The sequence below is a fragment of the Stigmatopora argus genome, chromosome 5 (genome assembly GCF_051989625.1).
Source record: "Stigmatopora argus isolate UIUO_Sarg chromosome 5, RoL_Sarg_1.0, whole genome shotgun sequence".
Classification (NCBI taxonomy): Eukaryota; Metazoa; Chordata; class Actinopteri; order Syngnathiformes; family Syngnathidae; genus Stigmatopora; species Stigmatopora argus.
This window is the reverse complement of record NC_135391.1, coordinates 7,873,953-7,897,126: the sequence shown is the minus strand read 5'-3', so window position 1 is coordinate 7,897,126 and position 23,174 is coordinate 7,873,953. Positions and strand designations below refer to the sequence as shown.

The 23,174-nt window shown below is 40.9% G+C and overlaps 1 protein-coding gene across 4 annotated transcripts in view; it reads right to left on the bottom strand.

Moving 5' to 3' along the window:
• The window catches only part of ttc28 (tetratricopeptide repeat domain 28), a 143,224-nt gene that overhangs the window by 10,977 nt on the left and 109,073 nt on the right, over positions 1-23,174 (bottom strand). For all 4 annotated transcript variants that reach the window (XM_077600153.1, XM_077600150.1, XM_077600151.1 and 1 more), the window contains 7 exons: positions 18,730-19,237; positions 10,382-11,178; positions 9,752-10,296; positions 8,494-9,017; positions 3,910-4,019; positions 964-1,093; positions 580-798 (listed from right to left, as the gene is read on the bottom strand). In XM_077600153.1, coding sequence (XP_077456279.1) covers positions 580-798; positions 964-1,093; positions 3,910-4,019; positions 8,494-9,017; positions 9,752-10,296; positions 10,382-11,178; positions 18,730-19,237 — 2,833 coding nt within the window. The remainder of the gene's footprint in view (positions 1-579; positions 799-963; positions 1,094-3,909; positions 4,020-8,493; positions 9,018-9,751; positions 10,297-10,381; positions 11,179-18,729; positions 19,238-23,174) is intronic.

The window sequence follows — 23,174 nt, the reverse complement described above, 5'->3', positions numbered from 1 at the left end:
AGTTCTCTTAAGACACTGAAATTTCACGACTCATAAACGATCAGCCATCTTAATTCCACTCACTACCCGACTTGGTGTGACCCAGAAACCAGCAAGAGATAAGAATGCAAAGCACAAAAGTGTTCATAAACTCAGGGGAAATAAGAAAAGCAGCAAGAGGGTAGAACAACAAAGGGTTAAGAACAGTTTCCATGTTCGACAGAGATGTTTTCAATGTGTTGAGGTTTTGTGAGGTGGGAAGATATTGCCAGAGTTGTTGGCTCTGTCGTTAACAATTAGCATGGTTCACAGGCAAAAGCCTTGTGGGTTGCTGAGGCAAATCCCATCAGCGAAGTGGCAGGTGGTGTAGCAGCATGGTGTGAAAACTGGCCTTCATGACCCCATGGGGCAAAATAACACTTAGAAGTTTGAAAGTGCAAGCAAACAACTTTGTTTCCACCTTTTTTTTTTTACCGGGGATCAAGTGCTACTAAAATAGGGTGTTGAGTTGGAAATTGCGAGTGTCATTGCAGAAATAAACCACGCATAAAATGTTGCATTGTATTGTTGAGTAAACATCCAAATCAAATCACTTCTTACCTGCTCCTGGGGCAAGTAGCCAGCTGTACAGGTAACCAGCAGCCATGGAAAAGTAAAGTACCAAGGATCTCTGGCTGTTAACTGTGTCCAAAATGTGCTCCACTGTTACTGGGGTGTAGGGGTCTGAGTCCTGTTGGCCTGTCTGCCTTTCAACCAAGAGGTCAGCGAAAGCTCGGGTACGTCCCCGCTCTGCCACCGCCAGTGCCTCATCATGATGTCCTGTGGAGTGCAAACATTGTTGCAAAAAAATCTCATAACAGTCTTAAAAGTAATAGACAACACATTGATCTTGTGCATCCCAAGCTTGTTTAATAAAGTGACAATTCGATTTTTCCGGCGTGGAATAGTGGAGAAAAACGTCAATAAATAGCCAATATTTCTTACCTAGGCTCACAAGCACCCGTTGGAGAGCCTGGTAGCAGGATGTTTGCAGGTCAAACAGGGAAAGTTTGTAGTCTGTGCTGTGCTGAGCTTCATGTCTGATGGTCTCGAATAGTGCAGATGCCCTATAAAGCTGCAACAATGATAGCAATTTAATTAATTCAAAGACTGTTCAGATATCAGTTTTGTCATTACTTAAGCTATCACATCACAATGGCTTTGAATAATAACCTGAATGCAATGTTGATACTGAGCAATTTATACAAGTTTCCACCAAGTTCCACATCTGAGACTTCATTGACCTTTTACATATTGTATAACAAGCATATAAAATGATGGTCAATCATTTATAATTATACTCTATAACTGCACAAGATATGAACGGTTTTGAATTGTTTAGAGTTATTTTATCTTAATCTTCTAATTAGGGAAGGCATTTTGGGTATTGCAATGCTGCCAAAGTAATCATTGGATTGCCAATCCCTGATGAGATTCAGTCTGCACCTTTACCTGGATTTGTAGTGAGGAGAAAAAAAAAGATTTCTACCGCTAGGTGGGAGCATTACACCTACACGACCCAACATGCTCGCCAGCTGTCAAAAATAGGAGGGCCACTTGAATTTGTTAATGAATTAGAATGCAACTCAAGTAAATTTATTTAAATTGATATAATAAAGGGAAAACTTTTATCTAGACATGACTAAAATGGCTGTATTCACTCTGCTTTATATTTCTGTGCTGATTTGATGACGTTATTTATGGTCATATGTTATATTTAGAAAAGGTGTGGGCAGGTATGGCAGTGGGTAATGTTACACTTTGCCCAACAGAGCTGGCTAGGTGTTCGGATTCATTGAACCCTTTATTGATTTCCTATTCCAACACCAGTGGTCGTGCTGTAGGATGAGTGAAAGTGCTACTGAGCCACTGACCAGTCGTTCCGGCCAACACAAAGGCTGAAGCACTCTGTTCACACTGCGTGATCACCGTCACACACAGTAAACAACAGCAGTAAATAAATGGTTACAGCTCAAGGTGAAATGATTGGTCCGAACACAGTGTTTTTGATTTGAGAGAGAGAGAGCGAGTCAGACATGTTCTCATTGGTACACACGCATAGATGGTAGCTCATCGGGAATATCCCAAGGTCACGCAGCAAAGTCTTTCAGAGTCAGTGGGTACAGATCAGTAGAGATTCTGTTAGCTTTGCTGCATTAGTGCAAGGAGAAGTTGTGAGTCTCTGCTTGATTCCACTGATAGGGCTGTGGGTTGATTACTTCAGTGTTAGCTATATGATTTCGCAGACCACCTTCTAAAAAAGAGAAACCTAAAGCATCTTGGCTGAGTAACAGGTTCAGATATGTTGTGTCTTTGGTGACCTGTTGGGCTGCGGTTCAGACAACAGGGACACAAATTCAAAATGTCACCAACTGGAAGGTGGCTTTTATCTGACATGTTAAGTAAATGTCACTGTCATACGGAATCAGTGAGGCGAGTTGGGTGAACACACTCTACTAGTCATTTCTGTAAAGTTACTCCTCTCCTTGGGAAATGATCTTCTCTGACAATTTTACGTCAACAGTAAACAAAATGTCTAATCTGCAGAAAAGCACTAAAATTTAAGGAGCCGTTGATTTATTGACAAAGTAGTAGTGTTGTACCAATTAAATATAATACAGGACAACCTCTGTTTTATCGTGAACAACAGGTTCATACTAATGATTATACATGTGCAGTGTATTAAAAATGTAAGGCCAAGTGCTTTCATTTGCCATGTGCGCTTTGTGAATATTAATTGTAAGAGGGTCATGGAATTTACTAAGGGTTGCAAATTCAAGAATGTACATTGAATGTTGATTTGAGAACAATTTATATGTAAATGTGTTAAAAATAAAAATGAAAAAAAAGATCAATGCTGATGTATATACAGTATGCACATACAGCAGAATTAATAGTAACTGGTTTTAATGTGAGGAAACCTAAAAAAAAACTGGTTAACCACACCCCATGGATATATATGGGACAAAAAAGAAATTGGTGTGTGGACAGACTGCAGCAAGAAATGTTAAGGGGATATTACATGCCTGGCAGGTGAGCAGTGGGTAGAACAGGGAAGTGTGTATTTGATGTGTGGTGTGGAGGTTTGGGACTGCAACAATACACACAGACAAAAAAAACTAATCTTCAGACAGCTTTTGCCGAGATGACGATATTTACCCACTCAACGCCCTCCATAGCATATTACCAGTAAACACGTTCTATCTGTAAAGCAGCTGATGCCTGTTCTAAACTTTGTATTCTCTACCCAGAACAGGGGCAGAACTGAGAACTTCAAATCGTGTGCAGTCGATTGGTCGCTGGTCTTTTGGTCGCGGTCTTTTGGTCGCCCCGACTGCGACAACGGGCGACCAAAAGACCGCAACAAAACAAGGTAAAACAACACGGTCTACATCAATAAAAGCCAACAATGGCCATGAGCAGTTTCACTGAGCCGACGTGTGAGTGTATAAGAGTTTGTATGTACATGCGTTGTCCCTTTAAGAAGCTATGTCAGTCAGGGTCTTAACAAGTTCTCCAACAAAAAACAATAAAAGTCCGGGAAATTTGGAGCTTTTCTTTAGCCTAATAATTAATAGGGCATTAAGTATGACTAAATAGTCATTCACAGTTTGTATTTAGGGAATTTGAGCAACAATTTAAATGGTAATTATCACTTACGTTCCGGGCGACCAAAAGACCGGCCACCAAAAGATCGGCGACCAAAAGACCGGCGACCAATCGACCGTGTACCACTTCAAATGTACTATTTCAATATGTTTGACTTCATCACATCGGTGTGATTGCTAAATACCATGCTCCAGAAAGTTTAAGGTGCATATTATGGATATGAAGATGGCAATTCACATTGAGGGTAAATGAAAGAAAAGAGTACTCGTTAATTTTATTCACCTGATGTTGGGCTTCTTCCAGATTCCCACTGGCCCACAGAGACAGCCCCAGGCGATGGCGGATCTTTGCTTCCTCTTCACGCCGAGCCAACTGCTCTGCGAGCCGCAAGCCTGCCAGAAAGAGGAAGATGCGTGAGAGGATGAGCGACAGAGGAGGTAGAGTAAAAATTATTCAGAACAGGCGGACTCGTTCGGAGGAACAGATGTAAGTGTGGCGCGGCGCTGATGTTGTGCCCGTGATCAGGTTTAAATATTTAGCCTCAGTTCTAAGATGCATCTCACACTGGGACTTGCATTTTCAAAGACACACAGTCAACGGCTGGCAGGCTGATGGCCAATCAATGCTGTTTGTCAACCGACTGAGCAAACACACACCTAATGCTTGCACAACAAGGCACATCATTTCAAGATCAAGTCTACACATGGTTTACAAATAATCAATTTCTAATAATGGACCTTGAGCAAAGTATTATCTACTTTAAAAAAGTGTAAAAGGGGTTTATAAATAAAAAAAGCATTAATAGAGTTCTTTGCCCCTGTCTAAATGACAAAATTACGTGTATTTCCGACAAATGATCTAACTTGACCAATCTACAACACCCATTTTGTACTTGCCAATGGACTCAAGCAGATAGTCAGTTTCATCACACGTCTGAAGCTCTCGCCTCTTTTCCCTGACTAACTCAAGTCAAGATATGGCTGTGAATTGGACAGCTAGAGGTTGTCAAAACGGTACCGTGTGATCAATGAATGAACCATGTCTTCCTTGCAAGAATAGTTTTGCTGAAACGTTTCAGAAATTTGAAAGAAAATCAATCATTTGAACAAAATGGCATACATGAAAGATGACAGTGATGATCAAGGTTTTGAGTTACATTCGATTTGATTGAATTGTTCAATCAGTCCATATATTGATCCAAATGTACAGTGTATTGTTAACTTTAAATATATTACAGTGATTGCATCAGCTAGACGTTCATAAGAAAACCACTGTTTACAAAAACAAGCAGAAATGACCAACGGAAATTGCTTCAAAATGAACATAACTCCATTTTAAGCGCAGATTGTCTCGGCGATGTGATAAAACTGCATGAAAATAATGACATAATAATAGTTTATTATCTTGTAAATCCTGGTGAAATATTAAACTTACTAATAACCATTTTTTAACTCTTTCATGAATTCCCCTCTATTGGGAAGTGGCACTGTTAATATTATATTGATATTTTCTGAGCCTGTATAACACCAATGGCTGTCAGTGTACTAGTAAAATTAAGTGTGTGCGCAGCGTGCAAGGTGATATACAAAAACTAGCTAAGGCAGAGTACCTGCAAGGCTGCATTTTGCCTTTCAATTCCAGTCCCTCAAGCATTGATGTGTATGTCACATCCTTGCATGTGTCCTTAGCCCGCCTGCCGGGTACTTGGTTCAGCCCAATTACTGACAAGAAAATGCTGTACAACTGAGAGGAGTGACAAGAGGGGGAAGGAGCATTTAAACAAATAAAAAGACCAGCCACTAGAGCGCACATCACCCACAAGGTTTTAAACTCACTTGAAAAAGTCAACATAGTGCAATGAACTTGTGCTTATTTACTACTTTATCATTTATATGTGCATTCTCTATAGTACTTGCTTATGAGAGGCTCAGAGTCTAGACATGCTTTCGGTCAGAGCGAGTAGAAAATGGGCCAAGCCAAGCTCGTTGTGCTATATTTTCCCGGCAATACTGGAAAATGGTCTGTGGCCGAAGAAGATAAGCCAAGAACAGAGAGCATGACCTGAGCTATTCCACAAACCTCACCAACAGACCACGGAGACTTCATGGCTCCTCTACGGCCATCCAAGCCAGACTTTGAAGCCTGACGCAGTCCATCAACAATCCTCTCCCCCCCACCCATGTATCTTTCCACGCACCCTCCCCCTGTCGCACTCCCACCCTCTCTCCCCTGTGCATCAGCTGTGCTCATCTTTCCATCTACCGCCACTGCTTGTTTTTCATCTCTGTACCTCCCCTCTACCGGTTTCATCTCGAGTGTGGCGGCAGTGCTCACAGGGCCTCGGCACTGTTAGGGCTCATTAGGCGCTGGAACAAGAGAAAGGAAACAGATCTAAATTATCCTCTTCATTCTCTGACAACCTCACCCCTCATTCATCCCAACTGTAGCACCAAGCCTTTCATCTGCCTAGACACACACACATGTACACACAAAACTGTTCCTTCTCGGAGCTTTTGCCTTTTAGTTTTTTTTTCATGATCAAGCCGGAATGTCAACCAACTCTGTTTTCTTTTTTCTCCATTTGACAGGGAAATAATACATGGGAATTATGACTCATGACCACCTCTGATTCGCCTCTCTGCCCGTCCGACATCGAGTGTCTTTTCTTTTACTCCTACTCTCTCTAGACAACTTCCTAACACTCTTGTTCCTTCAGTTCTCCTTCTCTGTATCACTCAGCGTGTATCACTGTCAGCAAGCATGCCTTCGGTGCACCCCGCAGGCACAGTCACGGAGCAATGGCTGACACCAAGATGTGGCTGGCTACTCCCATAGAGAACCCGCTGAAAATGTTAACGGTACTTTGACAGACAGATGGGAGAATCACTGAAGCTCCAAATCAAATATCTCTGCTTTTATGCACAGCTCTAATGTGCGGATATTGCCTGCACATTTATCCTGAAAAAGGCTTCAAATCTCGTATGCAACGAATCGGTATGAAGTTAAAATCAAAAACCTGTGAGTGGGTTTCAAATGCAAAAAGATTCAATATTTCACTCCGGCGGCCTGGCGACAGAGTGGTTAATATGTCGGCCTCACAGTTCTGGGATCGAGGGTTCGATCCCAGGTCGGTCCTCACTGTGTGGAGTTTGCATGTTCTTCCCGGGCTTGCGTGGGTTTTCTCCAGGTACTCTGGTGTCCTCCCACACCCCTAAAAATTGCATTGTAGGCGGGGGTTGAACACTCTAAATTGCCGCTTGGTATGAGTGTGAGCGTATATGGTTGTCCAACTGTGCTCTGCGATTGGCTGGCCACCGATTCAGGCCCGGAGTCAGCTGGGATAGCCTCCAGCACCCCCCACAACTCTGAGGATAAAGCGGTTCAGAAAATGAGATGAGATGAGGCTCCAGCACCCCCTGCGTCCCTTGTGAGGATAATCAATTCAGAAAATGAATGAATAAATATTCCATTCCTAGATTCGATCCCTAATTTCTGCAATTAATAAAAACAATTACATAGCAACTATTAATTATAATAGTATATGCTCTAAATGTCTTTAAAAAAGGGCCATACTATAGTTCATATATTCTTCAAAACAAAGAAGCAGGTTTTCAGAGTATTTGGACAGCGTCTCGAGTAAAGAGAGAATTCTTCAATACAAGGAAAGTGTTATAAAGTTTCAGGCTCAAAATTACATGTTCCTTCTTTGCCGGGTTGAAATCATTTGTCACTGTCTGAATCACACCAGATGCTGGCAATGACGCTGTTATGCATCGTATGCTGTGTCACTGAATGGAGTTTTTCTGGATGGATTCCACGAAAAAAGCAAAGGCAGACCCTAAAGCGAAATCTTCTGTTCTCTCTAATGGCAACTGTTTTGTGATATGTCTGTGCCGAGAGATTCGGAAAGACCTGAGGGCAAACTTTAACTGATTAATTAATGGCTTTACAGTTACAGCACGCCTCAGATTTGCTATTTAAGGCATATAATATCATATGATGGTTTGTAACAGTGAATCAATATAAAACACTCAAGTAAGAGTATACAAAGAACAGGACAGCAGAGGGGACGGCAGAAGCAGAGAATGGAGACAGAATGGGTGCCTTTGTTTTCAATAATGTTCAATAAGAACAGTCTGCAGTGGGGGTATGGTGTTCCTAAGACCTAGATAATAAAAACAATTGCTTAAGGATGGCAGATAGAAGAGATGGATTCTGGTCTCCCTGCATTCACTTCCTGCAGGGTGAGCTATGACTCAGTCCACATAGGAGGTGCAATTTTCTTGGATTCAAACAGGGTTTAGGCCATAAAACAGTCGGTGTGCTAGAGCAAGACGTCGGTTAATGGTCATCTGCAAACCTAGTGGAGTGGATATTTAACACACATAAATGGGGGACTACAACCTATCACATCTGCACTCACTGAGATAATCAATTTCTGAGAGGCCAAGCTGTTTTTCCCCCATTATAATCTGACACCTGAGATGTGTCACTGTGTGAAAAGATGTTTGAGGGAAAAAAAACAACCTGCGGAAGTAGATACAGAGGCGGTAGAACAGTAGTTGGCAAATAGGGAAAAGGCTTTGGTATCCTCATAGGTTTGCACTGACATAAATACCGAAATACCTATACAACAAGAGAGAGGCAGATACATAAAACAGCCTGAATCCCCAGTGCACTCATAAGCACAAAGGCACAAACACACACACATACAGACACTCCAAATGTGCATATCCTAATAAAAATGTAGCAAAGGCTTAGCAACAAATAGGCTGTGAATTTCATATTCATGAATTCACAAACACTAAGCCTATCAGCTCAGGCAACAAAGGCAATGCTCAATGCAGTTCTCGCTGTCTCACTCACCTTCCTGCAGGTACATGACAGCTTGTGAATAGTTCTGCAATGCGTGGTGTGTTCTCCCCAAGCTGCCATAGGCTAGTGTCTTAGCAGCCAAGTCATTCGTTTGAGCCGCCACACTCAGGTGCTGCTCTTGAAACACAACTGCTCTCTCGTAGTTTCCCAGCGACTCATAGGTAAGGCCCAGGTTCCCATAAGCGCGAGCCTGGCGTGTGGGGTTTCCGGTTTCCTCGGCGATTTCCAGATCACTCTGGTGGCATCGCAGTGCTGTCTCATATTCTCCCATCGCTTGGTATACAGCACCGAGACCACAGCTGGCGTCACCCTCCAGTATCCGATCGTGGGTATCACGGGCAATGACCAGTTGACGCTCCAAACATGAAATGGCCTGCTCATAATTGCCCAACTGGCTGTGGAGTGCGCCCAGTTCACCATAGGCCTGAGCTTTGAATCCACATTCTCCCAGCTCATGAGCCACCACAAGGCGCTTCTCAAAGCACACCAGTGACTGTTGGAGGTTTCCCATAGCCCTAGCGAGAGAAAAACAGACAAATACTATAACAAACCAATACACTACCAAATAAAGATTTATTTTTTCAGGATGTTTGCATCACAACAACTTTTAGTGAAAATTGGCATTTTTGAAATTCTGATTTCAACTGTTTCCTAACTTCAAAGTTTAAATGGATTACTCAAAAAAAAATTAAGGAGTCGATCCTACACTAGATAGTTACAGTGTGTGCTGACAAAGGTACATTTACTGTATCCCATTCTAAAGCTTTGAATTGGCCTGATAGGTTTTAAACGTTTTGCTCCTGCAGTCTCTGGTATATCAACAAAGGGTGAATGCCAGTTCAAAGGGTATGGGAAAGGTATGAGAATAAAACTCCTCACAGGAATTAATGTTGTGTGATAACATAAGTACTTTGTTGAAAACTGTCAGAAGATGAGAGGGCTTTGTGAGTAAGGACTTTTAATTCCTTCTGATGTCTAATACACCCACGCGTGAATGCAATGATGCTGACAATGCAGAAAATTATTTGCCTATTGAGGACTCTAGAGTGAGCAGTTTTGCAAATATTTTTGTTTATTTTAGATTCTTTGGTTGATATCAATTCTTTGACACAAAGTTTAAGAAAAAAACGGCCCTAAAAGCTCCTTGAAATGCCTGAGCTTTGTTCTGAAGCCAAAAAATTCACTTGCAGATAAGTGTGGCATGATTTTATGTTCATCGGTGTACCTTTTTCAAATAAAGCAGACTTACCTGTGTCCATTCCCTAAACCTCGATAGGCCTTTTCCTGATCCTGCATACAGTTGAGACTCTGAGCTACTGACAAATACTGGTCATAGTACTTGATGGCTTCCTCAAAGTCTCCAAGAGCCTCGTAACAGTCCCCAAGGTTTCCGTAGGCCCTGCCCCTGTCCATCACAGCCTCATTACCACTTAGTTGCTGTAAAGTAGCAAGCTGTTGCTCCAGGTACCCAATAGCCTCTTCCATCACCCCGACATTCATTTTTGTTATGCCCATATTTCCATATACCTGTGCCTCCACAACAGGATCTTTTAACCTCTGCCCTATTTCTAACTGCTCTTCGTAGCTCTTGAAGGCCATGGCGTACTTCCCTAAGGCCATGTATACAGCTGCCAAGTGTCCGTGAGCTTTGCATTCTCCAGACAAGTCCCCAAGCTCTTGGTAAACCTCCAGCTCTTGGGTGTGATAACCTAGTGCTTTGTCATACTTATGGACAAGTCTGTAAGTAGCCCCGAGGGCAGCATAGGCGCAGGCCTCCAACCGACGTTCCTTCACCTGAAATCAGACAAAAATAACACATGATCACTATTGGAATTACACTTACATGACATTATTTGAGAATGTACCAATTATTCAGTACCTGATGAGCTAAGGCCAGCTGCTGCTCATAAAACTGAATGGCTCCAGCCACGTCTTTTTTACAGACAAATATGTCTCCGAGGTTGCCTAGAGCTCTGAAGCGAGCCTGGGAATTGTTGAGGGATTGGGCCAGTGACAAAAGATATTTCTGACACTCCTCTGCCTTTGCAAAGTCACCCAGAGCCTTGAAAGCCAAACCCAGGTTACAGTATGCCTTGGCTTGACTTAGTTTATCGTGGAGGTCCTTGGCCAAAGCGAGGTCCTGCTCATAGTATTTGACAGCATCCTGGTAGTTACCCAAGCAGTAGTGGGCGTAGCCCAAATTGTGACAAACTTTTCCTTCACTTTCCATGTCTTGGAGGTCAGGGGACAAGCGCAGGTACTGCTCATAATAGGGCACGGCCTGAGGAAATTCCCCACGTGAGCAGTGAAAGTTACCAAGGTTACCCAGAGCTCGCGCCTCGCTCTGGACATCTCTAAGCTCACGAGCGATGTTGAGATGGTTCTGGTAATGCTGCAAAGCCCGGTCATGTGCGCCCAAGGATTGGTAAGCCACGGCCAAATTGCCATGTGTGGATGCTTGTGAGGCCCGGTCATTGACCTCCATGGAGATCTGCAGCTCCTGGCGGTGGTAACGGACAGCCTGGTCAAAGGCTCCAAGGGCATTGTAAGCGTTGCCCATGTTTCCAAAAGCCCGCCCCTGTGCGGCATAGTCATTGAGCTCCTGAGCAATGGCCAGGTGCGTTTTGTGGAGTTTGAGTGCAGTTTCATAGTCTCCTTTCATCTGGTGAATAATTCCTGTAAACACAGTATATTACGATTAAATTTAAATGGGTAAAATTGGAACAGAAAAAAATGCAAGTGTTTCAGCAAAGCCATTTGGTTGCAAAATGGCTCTAGGTGCCATCTGTTGTCTGCTTACACAACACAATTATAGCCATTATAAATGGAGTGATATCAAAAGATGCGTTTGCTGGATATGTAGGATATATTTTTCTTTTAAAATGAAAGCTTTTTAGAGTTTGAGATGGGGAATCATGTAAGCGCGTGTGAAGTTGATGTGGAAAGCTCAGCAAAAAACTTTAGCTTCAGATAAGTATATTGAAACAATAAATAATCCAGAAGCCGGTGGCGGATGTATTGTCGCTGATAAAATATGATCTCATCAAAAATAACAACCATCTGCCGCAACACATAACCAAACATGCAGATTCCCCCCTGAGATCCACCAGGCAATACGAAACAACAATCTCAAAGCACTGTAAAAAAGACATTGAAGCATATTTAATGAATTTGGGCTCCTCTGCACTGAGACTAGCTTTTTCAGGATCATTGTCAAACTGCTTTTAGTGATATAACATCCCCCTGTTTGTCAGTTTTTCCAGTACACCGCAAAAACGCACTGGCATTATAAGCTCATGTATTTTCCCATTCATAACATCATGGACATGAACACAATGTGTCCAATAACACTCTAGTTGACATCTTAAAATTCGCAATTCAAAAATATGTAAATATAAACGCACATTAAACATATTGTAACAGGTATGTCAGTAATAAAAAGGCATAGAAAAAAATCATCCATGCAGAAGAGTTCGAAAAATCAGTCAAAATGTGTTTTTTTCAATTTTAAGGGATGCAACTGGACCTAATTTTGGTCTTGAGACAAAGCCAAATGTAAGACAAAAGGTTGGGGGTGCTTCAATCCAATCATTGCTTTTAGAAGTTTGCACTAAATACACATTCTATTAAAGTGCATTTTAGTAACAATATTCCTCTTACACCTTTAATAATGCCCTCGTTTTTGCTTGTTAAGCATGTTAAGATTCACTGTGCAGGCAGCTTGGAGGAGCACCGGCAGCTATCAAAGTCACGCTCAAGGTTAGGGTGTCCTCAACAGTAAGAGAACGAACTGAGAATGTAATGCCTTCTGGTGCATTACCAGCAAAAATGCTCCATGTAGCTGGCTGCAAACGAATCAGTAACACAGCCATGGAGACTGGTTGAAGAGACTGTCAGCACAGACGCAGGGGGTGCAGCCCCCCAACATGGTAAGGGGATTACAGAAAATAAAACCATACCTCTACCAGGCACTGTCCTCACAGTATGCTGTCAAAATCAATATGATGCCTTTACAATGTCTTTGTGTTAAATTAATCTTCAACTATTGTGGTAAACCATAACATAATCGGCTCTACCACAAAATGTATGAAGTTTAGTTCTTTCAAAATGCGTCAGTGGGAGTAAAAAGAGGGCAAGTGAAATTAATATTGATGATTTTGTGCGCCATTCAATCCATCCAGAGCATATACATTCTTACTAAGACTTGTGTTGTCACTTTTTATTAAAAAGTTGGCTTTATATTGACGGAAATGATGCCATGATTGATGACTTCGAGGGATGGTGACCTGTTTTCTGCTTTTGTTCAGATGCTATCGAGATCCCTATTCCTGCAGTTAACTGTGTATTAGTATTTCAAATAATGGATCTGCCACTTGGTAAGCATTTTGGGGTTAGGGGTGTCGAATTAGATTACTATGTTGTGTTGCGCCACTATTTTCCGAAGGGGTGGATTTAGACAGAGAGTTTGGAAAGGTTTTGTATCCACTGGTATTAAGTATTCAGCAGAAACATGTAATCATTTATTTACATTTGGAAGCAGGATGTAAGAAGTATTCCAGAGTTGTCGATTTTATTGACAGGCAGAGAGAGAAGTATAATATCCAGGGGAGTTCAAGAATGAATAAATAAAAAAGCAGCATACATTTTTAACAATAATTAATACGTATCAGGAGGTCTATACTTCTTAAGGGATTGAGTGGGATTTAAAATCTTACTGTGTGAAAACAGCACACACAGAAGGAAATGTCGCGATCTGTGGGGGGAGACAGAGAGCAGAGGAGGAGGCGAGAACCTGCAGGGATGTCCAAAGGATAGGGCGCTATGGGGCTGTGTTGTGTTGTTAAACTACCAAATAATTAATCAGAGGGAGAACAGTCCTTAACGTCTGACTAACATAAATAGCAAGGAGATCAATCTTATAAAGAGAGATATTGTTAGATTAAGCTCATTTACTTTTTCCAGAGATGATTGTGAAACAACATAAAATGTAGAATTGACTTGTAGTGTTATATTTGTAGACATAAAAATGTGTGGTGATGGGTCATTTGTTTTGAAATCAAAAGTCAAGGCTTAGTAACGCGAGAAACAGTACAAGCTAGCCCAATTTTTGTGCCATTTTACAGGACAGTGATTTCTTTTATGATTGCTACTCAATGGATGCCACCAAAGCTTTTGTGCAACGCTGGTCTAAGTGCAAACATCTGTCAAATCTGTCATGAAAGCCGAATAACAACAGTGCTTCTCAATTATATTGTCACAACCCCCATAGGGAAAGGAAAATATTTCACCCCCTCGCCAACTCTCCGTGCCATGACAATAAATTATTTTGTTGGTTAATAAAAATATATTATGAGTGCACTTAGATTTCTGGAATTATTTTTTTCGTTTTCGCAAAAAATAAATTCAAGACGCTTATGAGCATGATTGGGGTGTAATGTTTAAGTGACGCTTAAATTTATATGGCATCATTCCACTCCACTATTCCAGATGAATTATATCAACATGCATTTACTTTGGCACCAAGCAAACAAAAAGTGCTGAGAGCACTGAATTGAACATTAACAAATCCATTCCCTTTTTTTTCAACCAGCATTCATCTTGAAACAAAAAATAGTTAGACCACCGTAGTTCTCAAGGGCTTAATTTGCAATGTTGAAAAAGTATCATTTTCTTTGTTAGACCTCAAAATATCATGCGGTTAGTGGATCTGGTTCCAGGGCCTTGAGTTTGACAACGTTGGATTAGATAGACACATGCTGAGTGAGAGAACTGCACATATAAGAGCATTAGACCCAACTCTGTCTTCACCACCCATTGAGCTGTTCCATCTCGGCACCCGCTCAAAAACCCACTCCTCTTTATCTCTCTTATTCATCACTGGACTGTCCACGGGCATAAAATGTGTCCTGGAATAATTTGCATTTAGATATTCCAAACCTAATAAAATCTAATTCGTATACAGTTTTGCCATTGCAATGTGCTAAACTTCACCAAGTGCTAATAAAAGGATGCCCCTGCCTTCAATATAGTATCAGAACAAGGACCAATGTGTTATTTCAGGTCTTCAGCTCGGAGAATACGTATGAAAGTATAACACAATACCAACTGGAAGAATCTTGAGCGTGCCTGAGACCCTGAATATGATTAATATCATAGTAAATTGATAGATAGGTCTTTGCGGGGAACATTGAATCCCCATCAAAGAAAAGGACGGGTTGCTAATATTGACACAAATCCCAATAAAAAGCTAAAGATATCATCAATCCTAGATAAATGCATTTTTGTGTGTATTTGGTTAGCTCCTTCTTGCCTTCAATTTATCCTGTCTGAGCCAATAGGCTGGACAAATTCCTTTTTGAATTATTCTCTTTCTTTCTCCTTTTGCTATAGTCCAACTAATAATGTATCTATTTCCAAAGGCTTAGTCTCCAAAATGAGTAATCTCTGCGTCTCAAAGCTCTAGGCAAGTCTAGTTTATAGTGTATTTGGCCCCAACTTTGGATTAAATAATGCTGTTTTAAATGGTGAATGATACTCAAAGTATACTTACGATTTAGCGAGCAATAAAATATTCTCCACGCATATAAAAAATTATAATTTGCTTCAACTTCATGGTCAATAGAAATTGACTGCCGACAAATAAATTTCAAAATCGCTGCGCTTTTACGGGTATGAGTTTGTCTTGTATAATTGGGACATGAAAAGTCTGAAGATAATACAGGACAGATTTTACCCGTTTGTTTATTCAAGATGTTTACATGTCAACTCACTACTTCAGTAGTGAGGAGTAGTACTACTTCAGTCCCTTCGCCGATATGCAATAGTGCTGACTCGTTGGTAAGCTGGCCAATTATTGAATAATATATGAGACTGGAATGCAAAACATTCATATCCTTTATAGGTCAGAGATTGCTGAGCCAGGTCCACCAGTGCCTCTGGGCATCGAGGTTGGATATTAAAGGATGGCAATCTCTATACAAGTATGCCTCAGGGGCAAATCAGCCATGGCCCAACCAACCCGCAACCAAGTTCAACAACAAGCTCCGAGGGCTTATAAAACTGTCCACTTTGCCGTTTTCCCAAAATGTCTTATTGCCTTTCTCGAAACTTTTGTGTTTTGAGCTTGTTAATTCTTTGGATCATTCCCATCTCCTTTGTGTAAAGGAAAAGAAAAATGTTTTCAAGTCTTCCAATCCAGCTTGTGGGCATTCGTGATGGAATAACAACAACAATGTGCCGCGGAAAAAACAACAACAGAACAATTACAGACAGAAGCTCCACAACCTCCACTTCATTCCCTGTTATCTTCATTATTCAGCTCCACTTGAATCAGCTATTAAAGGTAATTAAGCGATTCATCAAGTCAGTTTCAATTACTAGTGGCCTGACAGTTTCAGATTACAATCAGCAGGGGTGAGGCAGGGGACCGAGAGAATGAAAGGCAGAGGCATCAAAAAGTGAAATGAGGACGGAGCAAGAAAAAAATGGCAGAGAGACAGATTGGCTACATTGACACGGGGTTTCCTCGGTGTCAGAGGTGTAATTCGAGAACGATGGTCATCTTGCCGGAATTTGTCCCTGTAGAGCAACAAGTTTCATTGCTACCCACGACTCACTCATTTAGTCATGTCACCAGATGGAGATCTTTAACATTGCACTCCTCATTACAACATTAGAAGTACTCACTTTTGCTACCAATCATAAAGACCCTGGTCTGGTATATTGTCATGGGATTCCTATAAGACACTAGAATATATCTGCCACCTGCCACCTCACATCATAAAACTCTGATGTAGGTAGCATCATAAAATGTACTCTTGAGAGGTGCTTCAATTTATGATCGTCTTGTCTCAAAGATCAGCTGTATTTTGCAGCAAAGGGGATGTGCACCATTTAGGTTGGTCAAATCACAGCTTCAATTTATGTTTGGTTAATTAACCTCAATTCTCCACTTGAACACATTATTCAGAGGTTAAAGACTAAATCATCCGGAAGAACTATTAAACCTCTGCGTTGTCCGTTAGAATCAAGGTTAGTGCTGCTTTGATGGCTATCATAATTCAGGCAGTGTAGTTTGTAATTGCTGCACTAAATACAGAAAAATGGGCTCAGCATTGATCTCATGGAGTGGTTGATAGCTAAAGGAGCAATGTTTTATTGCTTTTTACTATTGTATTACATTTAATCATCTTCTAGAGTAAAGATTTTCTAATTTGCTCCTAAAGGTTGCTTTTGCTCAAGACTAACTTCTATCCTTTGAAATTAATTTGATTCGTCATTTGATTCTAGTTTTAGTCCACAGCAGCAGATCCTTTTTTCTCATTTAAAAAGGGGAAAATTCACACAGCGTTATAATAAAACTTCTTCATATACACCTTTGGGTATTGTATAATCATATGGACCTTGAATTATGTATATAAAACGACATTAGGGAAACAGTCAAGTCTGTAAATGGAGCAACATTCATATGGGGGTAAAGGAAACCACACTGAAAAACGCCCACACACCATTTTCTACATTGGTTCTCTTAAGGACATTAAATATACCTTACGGAATGTACACCAGATATTAAAAGAGCAAAACTGGATATTTTTTATAGTGGTGCAAGCTCACTTTGGTGATACCCAATCACCAAGAACATTCTTCACATAATGTTGCATTTATGTGAAATAACTAGTTCAAATTGCATATCATTAAAATGGTATTATGCATGAGCTTGTTTTATCACTGTTGGTTAAATTGTATCTTTAAAATGTCCCCATCCGTAAACACGTGCAGTAAACTGTTTTGTTTGCACTTTCTGCAAAGGAATATAATTATTAGTGGTAATTATTGGTGTTGTTTTGTACTTTTTTTGACTGGTTGAACTGATGATTTTTAAGTACTTCAATATAATAAACATTACTTGAAGGTTGTGCAATCTCTGGCCTAAAAACAAAGAGCGAGAGAAAACATTATTGGATTTAGCCTTTTAAATTTTACACATCCGGCTACAAAACATTGCTTGTTTATTAAGGAGAATTTGCAAATTCAAGTATGTTTTGTATTTATGCCCATGGTATACAGCAACTTCAAAGACTTACTTTGAAAATGCATTAAGTTATGCTTGAAGGCAACACGAAAAAATCAGGAGAGCAAATCAAGGGCATTACAATACAGTATTATACTATACTATCCTATACTATATGGTAATCTTTAAGACAGAAATATTTTAAAGATCTCATCTCATTTTCTGAACCGCTTTATCCTCACTAGGGTCATGGGGGGTGCTGGAGCCTATCCCAGATGACTTCAGGCCGGAGGCAGGGGACACCCTGAATTGGTGGCCAGCCAAACACAGGGCACAAGGAGACAAACAACCATTCACGGTCACGCTCATACCTAGGGGCAATTTAGAGTGTTCAATCAGCCTACCATGCATGTCTTTGGAATGTGGGAGGAAACCAGAGTACCCTCAGAAAACCCATGCAGGCCCTGGGAGAACATGCAAACTCCACACAGGTGGACCGACCTGGATTTGAACCCAGGTGCTTTACTGTGAGGCCGATGCGTTAACCCAAGGGTGTCAGACTCGGGTTGGTTCGCAGGCCGCTTTAACGTCAACTTGATTTCACGTGGGCCGGACCATTTTAGATATAAAATTTAGATTTTTTTTATTATAAATGGATTAAAAGAACTGGATTAAAACCCCTGAATATTAAGTTTTTTATAGATCTAAAACATTTTATTTTAGCTTTTTTATATATTTTTAGATTTTGAATGATTTTTGAACTAAAAACACAGAAAAAAATTACAATTATTGATTTAAAAGGGGGAAAATTAGGAAATTTAATATACATCTATACTTTTCATTTTAATTTGATCCTAAAACAGAAAGTTAGTCGGCACTCATGATTTACTTTCCCGGGCCACACAAAATGATGCGGCGGGCAAGATTTGGCCCCCGGGCCGCCACTTTGACACATGTTCGCTAACCACTGAACCGCCAGGCCGCCCCATTTTAAAGATGTGTACAAAATTTTAGTATGGCTAATTCACATCAAGAATAGTGTTGGATTTTTACTCGTGAATTTTGATGTGGTCAAAGAAATACTTATCAGGATGATATTCGGCATTTTCAGTTGACTCATTTGAACAGACGAAGTGAAAGGAGCATTGAAATTTAAAAATAAATTTTCAATCAAGATCACTCTATTCATTTTGCAAGCGAGTGTTTTGCAAACATACCCAGATTCGAGGAAGCTCTTCCTTCGGCGGCTCTGTCTTTCAAACCCTCGGCTATCGAGAGCTGTTGTTCATGATACTGCTTGGCCCTCTCCAGGTCTTGCATGCAACGAGCTGCATGCCCTAGGCCCGCATACGCTCGCATCTCAATGGACTTTTCTTCCAGTTCTTGGGCGAGCTCCAAAACATGAGTGTGATAAGACATGGCCTTGTCAAAGTTTCGGTGATAGTGGTACGCGCTGCCCAAGTTGCTGTAGGCTCGGGCTTCCTCACGCTTATTTTCAAGGGTCTTGGCGATATCCAAGTGCTGCTCGTGGCATTGGACGGCATTGTCAAAGTCTCCCATAGCAATGTAGACAGCACCCATGTTTCCCAGCTCCCGTGCCTCGGAGAGCTGATCTTTAGACTGCTTAGCCAGCAGAACACACTGCTTGTGGCTAGCTAGTGCATTTGGGTAGTCCCCTATGGCTGTGTATACATGTCCCAAGCTACTCAGGGCCATCGAGGCAGCCTAAAGAAAGAAACAGAGAAAGAGTAGAGCTTAGACTCAAAAAGGACTACAAAAAATGAATAGACATTTACGATATTTGCAATATTCAAATGAACCACAACCACATTTAATTATGAGTATTAATTGAATTGTTTTTTGTACTGATTTTTTTTTACCACTACGCCTGCAAATGTAAAGGCAGGGAAATAAAACTTTACAAATTCCCCAAAGAGGGCTTACAGCTCGGACACCAACTGAGCAGGTAAACCTCATTTGATTCTGAGGTTGCAAAGGAAGGAAGGGGGTAAAGAGTGATGCATATCAGCACAGCAGTAGGTTTGTTTCAAAGCCGCCAGTTTGCCAACTGCAATCATACTTCATGGCGTGCCACCGACCACGGAACAAAGACAGTGCTAATCAGGTGGGTGAGCAGAGTGCTTTCAGCCTCAAATTCGACCTGTGCTTAGGGGGGAGTGTGGTGTGTGTGTGTGTGTGTGTGTGTCTTTGTGAGTGTGTGTTTGTCATTACTGTCTCGCTCCTGGCAGGAATGCTGAGGCTATAGACACCGACAAATGAATTCTGTGTATTCTCGCTGAGATTTCAATTCATTTCCACAAACAGAGTCGACCAGTTAAAAAAGACTGCACGAAATTCCAGTTTGAAAAGAAGTTTTACAACAAAACATTCCCACAGAAATACAAGCGCCCAGAATTTGCATGTAAATGAGTTTGTAAACATCCACCTTTGCTTTTCTCCTTTGTACAATGTCATCTGTCATAGCGGGTATCTCCCTCTTATCTTGTTGTCTCGGTCAACAAAGTATTACGGTAGTATTATTTTCATCCACAAAATAATTGAAATAATTTTAATGACTTCTTACTAGCTTCTAATTGGCAAAAATACCTTTGCAGTTATGAACTCAAACTCAATGCTTTTGCCCTGCCTTGCATTTAAAAGCCTGCAAGGAACCAATGTCGTTAGATTTCTTTCACATTGAAAAATACCTTTTTCAATTTGAACATATCCAAGGTAGCATATCATGAGCTCACTTATTAGATATTTATAAAGAGGGTAAACAGCTGTGACTGGGGTCAGTTGTCTCTGCCTGAACAGATGTTCAATTAATCTCACACGACCAGCTAATAAAGCAAGTCCTTCCACAGGTTCCACCCAGCCCATACCGGCCAGGAAAACGTTTGGATTGTGGCCACCGGGGAGGACGTTCGTTCTGACAGGGAAGGTCAATGTCATGCCTGAAACTAGTTACATAGACTGGGTCATGATGAAAGTCAAAAACACATAATACTACGTTTGAACTATTCAAACTTTTCTTTAAATATAATTTGCATATGGGGCATTCATATGAAATGTACTTTGATGATAAATTAAATCATCTTAGCCATCGGAACATACCAAAAAGGACATATGGCTGCGGGGCAACATCATGAATTTCTGAGGCTTTGACTAAATGAAAACTAAAGCACCTTGTTCTGAGATGAAATAAAAGAATCAATACAATAAAAGAGTCCCTTACAAGGACAAACACTTTCATTTTGTTGCTTAGTTTCCTCACATGAAATGCACAAACGGTATACAAACCTAGCAAGCATTATTTCTTTTATTTCAAGTTGCTGCTGATGTCTGCAACCAATTACCTGCTGACAAAAGGAGTCTCAGCACTTTGCTCAAGTTTAGAGACGCAACAAGGCATTACACAGGCCCAGGGATGCAATTACCCTTCGTCACAAACTGTTGCTGTTTCATGTTCCAAGATATCTTATCTGAGGCTGCTCAATTACATGTACCTTTTGAAGGCTTGCTTCCTTGCTCTCTCAAACTCAAACCTCTACTTTTGTGAGCAGAAAACAGAGGAATCCTCATCTGCCAGACTTCATAGTGCAGCTGGATAGGTAGAAAAAATAAGGCCGCAATCTTTCTCCAGCACAGACGAGTCCCTCTGATGTGGGTCGCTCTAAAATGAGACTGCAACGCTGCATTATCTTTGCAGATCAAGGCCAAGATAATTAGGAGTTTTCCTTAAAAGTCAAAGAGCATGCACATTGTACCACTACTACGACTTTCTTAAAATGACGTTGCTCTCCAACCAGAACACAAAACCCACAGGAGGGTGCAAGTCACTCCATACATTCAAGTGTGAAAGTTACCTAAAGACTTCTAAGTTCTTTTTTGCCTCATCTTTTAAGACTGGATGCTCTGCAGAAATGCAAGTGCGTAGAAAGCAAATGCAAATCATTTTTTGCACCGGGTGTCTCCTCATAAAACGTAAACTGGTTATGCTGGAAGCAGAGCAAAGTACCAAGATGGCAAAGAAGCGATGCTGCCGTGCCAATCACAAATAGTTGTTTCCAAAAAAGACTATATTTCTTACCCGTGACAAGGAGATTGGGTTAAAATCTGTTGCACATTCTCCTCTATTAGACTCCTCTACTAAATGTATTTATATTCAGTGGAGCATCAGACTAATGGTTGCTTTCATAGCATGTGAAAGAGGTAATGAATCGTACTTAGAATAATTACTCTCTTATGTCATGCTACAAAGTTACTATTGATAGTATGAGTTCTGTAGCTCTGAGTCACCAGTTTGACTTATTTCTCACACTGGCACGCACTTCACTGCTAACTTAAGCTAGAGTAGGTTATGATGCTTCTATTTGCAGAGTATGCCAATGCCTTCAGGGGAAAAAAAATCCTACATTTCCACAAGTCAGCGCTGAGCTACTTCAAAGGGGATAATTACAGATAAGTGAAATTTACAGGAAACTACAGTTGTCATGGCAATAGACAGTCAATGGATACTTTTGGGAAAAAACAAGCCTGCTTTCACAATTACATTTTGATGAATGCAAAACAGGCTGAATGGACATTTTGAGCGGCAAATTAAGTGGAAACTAAAATTGAGCTGAAGTTACAGTGATTATGAAAAAAAAGGCACTATATAACTGCTACATATTGATTAATATTATGCTACTGGACTCACAGTTTATATTTCAGAAAAGTGCGCATAATAGGAGCAAAATTCAAACAATGTTGATGGAATATTTAATGACAATGAATACTTAATCAATACTCTATCATATAAAACAATATGTACAGTGAGTACAAACATGCCATGTGTGGCTATTAGAATTTTGGTGCAAACATGAGACCTACTATTTCCCACAAATTCTAGTACACACACTTCAGTGTTTCCATTCAAATAGAGGACATGACTGACATTAATTTCCCTGGAGCCTAACCACAACTCAACAACCTTATCGAAGGATTTATGGGTGGTGAGGCCCCACAATCTGAATTTGCAGATTTATGTACATGTAATACAAGCACATGCACACACACACACACACACACACACACACACACACACACACACACACACACACACACACACACACACACAGAAATGCAGCTGGCTAATTAAAAGGCACTGCAAGAGGTATGGTAAGGAGAACCATGCACCATCGTTTCCATTAACGAGCTAGGCTCAGGCAACATGAGCAGCTAGGTGGCGGTGAACACTAACGGGTATTAGGTGTGTGTGTGTGGGTGGTTGGGTAAGGGGGTTATTGGAGGGGAGAAGAGGGACAGATAAAAGGGATGCAAGAGATTGCGTTTGAAGAATGAGAAGAGAGAATGCTACAGACATCCCCAGGCTGAGGCCGTCCTCCCATCTTGATTCCCTGATACAAATGCATTTTGACAGTCGAAGGAAACATCTCTCTATAAATGTAATGAATACAGAATGGAGCAGAAAACCCTTCCAAAAGAAGAATGAGTGAAATTTCTCCATATGTACACAGGGCAGCAACATGAGCTTTTTTGTAATTGCTTGGGCAAAAAGGGGCGTAGTATGAAGGTGAATATTGGTAGTGTCAATGTAGGGGGCGGGGAAAGAGAGGGTAAAATATTCATCTGGGTTTATAGGTTTATACTTCAGTCT